This window comes from Hipposideros armiger, unplaced genomic scaffold (assembly GCF_001890085.2).
Source record: "Hipposideros armiger isolate ML-2016 unplaced genomic scaffold, ASM189008v1 scaffold_410, whole genome shotgun sequence".
In the NCBI taxonomy this organism is placed as follows: domain Eukaryota; kingdom Metazoa; phylum Chordata; class Mammalia; order Chiroptera; family Hipposideridae; genus Hipposideros; species Hipposideros armiger.
In genome coordinates, this window is record NW_017731760.1 from 1562229 (window position 1) to 1567874 (window position 5646).

Consider the following 5646-nt stretch of genomic DNA (forward strand, 5'->3'; position numbering starts at 1 on the left):
AGCCAAACACTGTAACTGCCTAGTCTTCCATTAGCTCAGTGCCTGAGGGTAGGTTTACTTTTCAGGGCCTGATCTATGTTTCTCTATAAACTATCCCTCGGATCTTCCATATGGTTCACAGGCGATATGTAGGAGTATTTTTTGTTTATAGGACCAAACTGATTGAGGCTTACTAAGGTTTTCAGCACGTTCTGATACATGTTTACAAAATTATGTGATAGCAAAGCCTCATTTAGCAAAGGATAGCTGGTGACAGAGAGTAGGCTCCTGCCTCCTTATGGATGCCTGCGGTTTTCTTAGAGACTTACTTAGCAATCAATCATCAGCTTACAGACCTTACTTACCTAGCTGTTTGTCACGTACTCTCATCATCTTCTCCTCTCAGAAAGTGTTCTACCTAATTAATGCAGCACATTCATTTGCTCAGCACCTATCCACTGAGAGTGTATTTTATACCAGGTGCCATTCTGGATATTCTCTCTATTCTGGAACTCCCAACCGTAACATTTTCTGGGATTTCTCCCCATTCATCCTAAACTAAGCAGAAATGAGATATCCGCACCCTCCTCACCCCCCATTACCATGTAAACACATTCCAAATATCTGAAACCATGCCAGAGTGAATTTTTTTTATAGACAAAAGCAAACAAAAATCCCTCCAAGACCAATTGTCCAGTTTTCTTAATAGTTTGCAAACAGTGCATGATGCGAGACAGCTGGTAGTTACAGAGTAAATCCAGAGTAAAGAGGACACAATTAATAAAATGGACCAATGTCTAAAGAAAACAATTATTGTTCTGACTCTAATAAGTAAAACATATCTATTCTAGAGAAGAACAGATGCTAATGCCCAGCAAATAAATTCTATTCAGCTGTTACTATAAAGGGACACTGTAAGATCATTTGTAGGAAAGAGTTAAAGCCGAGCTGATAATCATCACATATACTCATTTTTTTNGAAGGATGGATTATGGAGTCACAGGACATGTCCCCTCTTCCTGCTTACTTTGCCTATGCCCTGTGATTGCTTATATTCTTCAACTATTTGTAAAGTGTGACACTGGACAAGATCTCTGATTCCTATGTGTCCCATTTGACATTCTGGTTCTTTGTGTTAGCTCAGAGAATCACAACCAGCTTCTTTTTTTTTTTTTTTTTTTTTTTTTTCTCTCTCTCTCTCTCTCACACACACACACACACACACACACACACACACACACACAAATTCACACATATGCTCCTTACTGTGGATTATGAATAAGTGTATTTGAAAAATATTGACCCGGATAATTATCATTAAGAAAGCCCCATGTAATCAACAGATAAAAATACCCTCTAATAATCCCTGAGGTTTTTTAAAACTACTGAACAACTCCAAAGATCTTTGGATTCTCTCACATGTATTTTCTGATTCTTGCCTAGCAAGTAAGCCTCTTGGCTTTTGCAAGCCGAGACTGCTTCACTTCTCCAGTTGAAGCTAACACTGATGTCCTTCTCACATTAGACTATTCTGCCCATTGTGCTGCATCTTCTCTTACACAGATCTTTCCTGACTGGCCTCTTTATTCTCTAAATCTTATCCATTATGCAAGACCCAGGTCAAATTCTGGCTTCTCTGTAAAGCCTTTTCTGCTGGATTTAACCTAGAGGGAGTAGAACTCCTTATCGCTCATTTATTAATAGCATTAAATATACTGCCTTATATTAAGAGATCAAATAGGTCTTTAAAAAAAAAAAGCTTATAAATAGCTCAAGGTTTGAGACTATCTTTCACTTCTTTACAAGGCCTAGAACATTACAAAGCCTAGTTCAAATTAGCAAGAACTCAAGTACTTTTAAGACTTTTCTATAACACAACAGTTATGAGTTTTGAGATGCTAAGTAAATTAGAAGTATGCTGTGAGTGAAATGCAACTGTTGATTCAAAACCATCTAAAACTCACTGTATACAGTAACTCCTCTGGAGTGACGGGACTGGTGAAGATGGTGCGCAGGCATCGGAGGCAAGCTTCAATGAACTTCAGGTCTGGGGACAGTAGTCCTATTATTAAAAAATAGATTTGAGACTCATCCTTCTTTCAACCTGTATTTAAAACACTGCAAACTGATTCTAATGTTTCCTTGTATGAAAATGACTTCCCTACATACCTTGCAGTAAGGCAGGGATAATATGGCAATCTAGTAGAGACTTGACATTGTTTTCAGTACCCATAGCAAGACTTCCCAATACCACCGCACATTCAGTTTTCAGCTCTGTGCTTGAGGTTTCTTGCTGAAGCAAGTACAACAATCTAAAAAGAAGGAACTTGATAAACAGAAGAGACTAAAAAATTTAAAAGTAAATTAGCTGAAAGTGATGTGACAGAAAAAGGCTACAGATACACTGCACATACTAAAAATACGGTTGGTGAGCTTACAGATGCCAGGAAATGCTCATTTGTTTATGTCAGCTGCAAATTTAATAGAGGACTATCTGGGAAAATTCTAGAAGAGATTTTCTTAATTTTGATCAAAAGAACTATCATATAATCTCAGAGTTTATCAGAACTCTAAATCTGAAAGTTGTCCAGAAATGGTCTTTGTAGAAACAGCAGCACCACAGTACATTATCTGCCACGTCAGGGTATGAAGACTCCCAGTGCCAAGTGCTGCCGGATCTTACAATCAGACTAAAGATGGACCTTGGATATCCATAGTTGAGAGATCGCAGAGGTCTAGCCTGGAGGGAATATTCAGTCCTTGTGCAGTAATTCAAGCAAGGGAAGCTCTCTTCTTTCTCCAATGCTCCTATTTGAGGGGTTAGGGGATCCTCCCATTTCCACTCGAGCCCAGCCTGTCAAACAACTACTCCCCAAACTCTAATGAGCCACCACGTATGACCGTCTCCCCTATGTTCTAAGGTAGAGCCCTCATTCTCCCTAAAGCATATTTACACATACTGAACACTAATTCCCTAAGAAAGGCTACTGTGTGCTTTATGGTTACCAAAGTTGTAGACGCGTATTTGTAGTTAGTTATAATAAAAACAATACAACCACTAATCCTATATCAAAAGATAGAAAGAAAAGAGAAAAAAAAATATTTTAAGATTCTAAGTGAAAAGCTTACAGCAACTGCATATAAAACTTAGTTTTGAGTAGCAAAGGCAAACAGGAAGTTATACCACTGTTGCTGTCTGCCAAAATGGAGCTTATTAGGTTAGCAGAAGAAATCAAACTTTCTATGTTAACTTTAAAAACAGCAAATTCTAAAAATTAGTAAGAAAATCAGAATTTAAAACCAAGCACTTTTTTTTGTTTTTTTGTTTTTTTTAATTCAACAAGGGTTTTGAGAATCCTAAGAAACTATTATGCAATCATACAAAAACTGCCATGGCTCTGACAAGACAGGGGAGAAAGAATCGGGCTGCTGTGTATTGTCTGTCTTCCTGACACATCCTTTTATTGCAAGGAAGGCCAATGCTCTTCCTGAATTCAAAAAGTACTCATACATTTGCTTCATATTCCATTCTCTGGTGCTTTAATTTGTGGGGTTTTGTTTTTTTTTAACAGATGCTTCATAAATTCATGGCATTTAAAAAATTAAGAGGCTTTTCAAAAATAGGACAGGTAATCCAGAAAAAAGATAGGTCTCATGGCGGAGAATAAAAAATACATTAGACACATAGTATGAATAGCAGAAAAGGGGATGACAGCAAACGTACCTTGGAACAGCTCCTAAGACAATGAGGTTGGCTTTCTGCTTGTTGTTTCCAATTACAGCATTTTTCATGTCTCTGAATTCAGGGGAAGAGAAAAGAGTAAGGTATGTTGAGACAGCACAGAAAACTCAAAGATCATTTCTTTCCATTTTATCTTTACTATGCAACATCTTAGATTGGCAAGTATAGAAGTCAGTGACAAAGTCAAAGCATTGACCCTTTTCCACTAGAGTGCCAAAGAGAAGGGATAGAAGTAGATGCTGAGTAAACCCGGGGCTACAAAGCAGGGGAGTAGAGGAGTGGGGGGAGAGGGAGATATCCTGAGTACTGGCCAAGGACTTCCAACACACACACACACACACACACACACACACACACACACAACTGAGTTCTTCAAAAAAGGCCACCAAACCTTTGAATAGAAAGAAATATAGACCACCTTCTCACTCACAGATCTGGGAGTGGAGAGTAAAAGCAGCCAGCCCACAGAAAGCATCTGACCTTGATTCAGGGAGAATGACTTTGTTAACTCTTTCTGACTCCTTCTGAATGTTTTTTATGATTCCATTTTATCTCCTTTATTGTTTTATTAGCAGTACCTCCTTGGGTTTTGTTCTATTGTTTTTTTAGTGGTTGCTTTATAATCTACGGATGTATCTTTTAACTTATCAGTCAATCTTCAAGGGATATTACCCCATTTCATGTGCACTGTAAGGGCCTTACAAGTATATACTTCCACTTCTCCATTCTTTGTGCTGCTACTGTCACATGTTTTACTTTTAAATTAGAAACAACAGAATATATTATTACTATTTTTGCTTAAGCAGCCAATTATCTTTTAAGGAGATTAAAAAATAAGAAAATAATCGTCATATTTCTCATGTACTCACCAGTATTTTTTATTCTAGCTATACTCAGATCTTTACTTCGCCAGGAATAAAACTTTATTCCACAATAAAAGTACCCCTATCAATGACCAACTGGTTCACAAACACGCAGTTGGTCCCAAAGGACAGGTGGAGAAAAAATAAATTGCTCAAAATAAACCTCATACTACTAATAAAATGTTTAATAAAAAATACTTACCCTAATTGGTCAGCGGTGCTATCTTAACATAGAACACTGGAACACTATGTGATTCTATACAGCAGTGGTTCTCAAAGTGCAAAAGAGGACATTACAGCCCCCTAGGGGTTTTTCAGAAGTGTATGAGGTTATGTGGAAGTTTCTGGTCATAGTTTTTACAAACAAACAATTTTTTGCAGTTAAAAAAACCCACAAAACTGTATTTTTCAGGGTTGTACCTGCACTGTAAATAAAAGGGAGATTATACTTTTTGTTAAAAGTTATTTCCCTTTCGAAAATCAGATCACTAGCACAGTGGCACTCGTATTTGACTCATCAATACCATACACTACGTTAGTCCATATTTGCAGCTCTTGCCTTCACACTACTTCATTAAGCTCTCTAACATAGCCATGCCTAAGCATTTACATAGTGAAACATTCTAATTATCTTCTTTTACATTTTTCCTTTATATTATATGCAGGGCAGGCATTTTTGGAGTTATGTGCGTGAGTAGGCTATATTATTATGGATTTAATCTCAGCAAAGTACAGGGGGTGTTACAAAATATTTATAAGGGAAAGTCAGGTCTGAGAGCATTATAAGACCAATGCTATTGCTATATAGCCTCCACGTTCTTAGCACACCCATTTCTTTCATATCCCAAAGTAAGTTCCCCAGAGAGTCGTCCAGCATCCCTTTTGAATTCCCCTCTTTTAGGCAGCAGAGCTCTATAATATATAGGGACTTTTTGCCAACCCTGAAGAGTTACAATCCTGAAAAAGTTCTATAGTTGGCAAACCATAATCTTGTAGAAAAGCAGAGTAGAAAACAGAGGGGGCGGGGGAAAGTTCCTTTTAAAATATCAACAACTAGGACTG

The 5646-nt window shown here is 37.6% G+C and overlaps 1 protein-coding gene across 2 annotated transcripts in view; it reads right to left on the bottom strand.

The window, feature by feature from the left end:
- Nucleotides 1-5646, bottom strand: part of ARMC8 (armadillo repeat containing 8) — a 105855-nt gene that overhangs the window by 66165 nt on the left and 34044 nt on the right. For both annotated transcript variants that reach the window (XM_019663918.1, XM_019663919.1), the window contains 3 exons: nucleotides 3704-3775; nucleotides 2149-2291; nucleotides 1944-2041 (listed from right to left, as the gene is read on the bottom strand). In XM_019663918.1, coding sequence (XP_019519463.1) covers nucleotides 1944-2041; nucleotides 2149-2291; nucleotides 3704-3775 — 313 coding nt within the window. The remainder of the gene's footprint in view (nucleotides 1-1943; nucleotides 2042-2148; nucleotides 2292-3703; nucleotides 3776-5646) is intronic.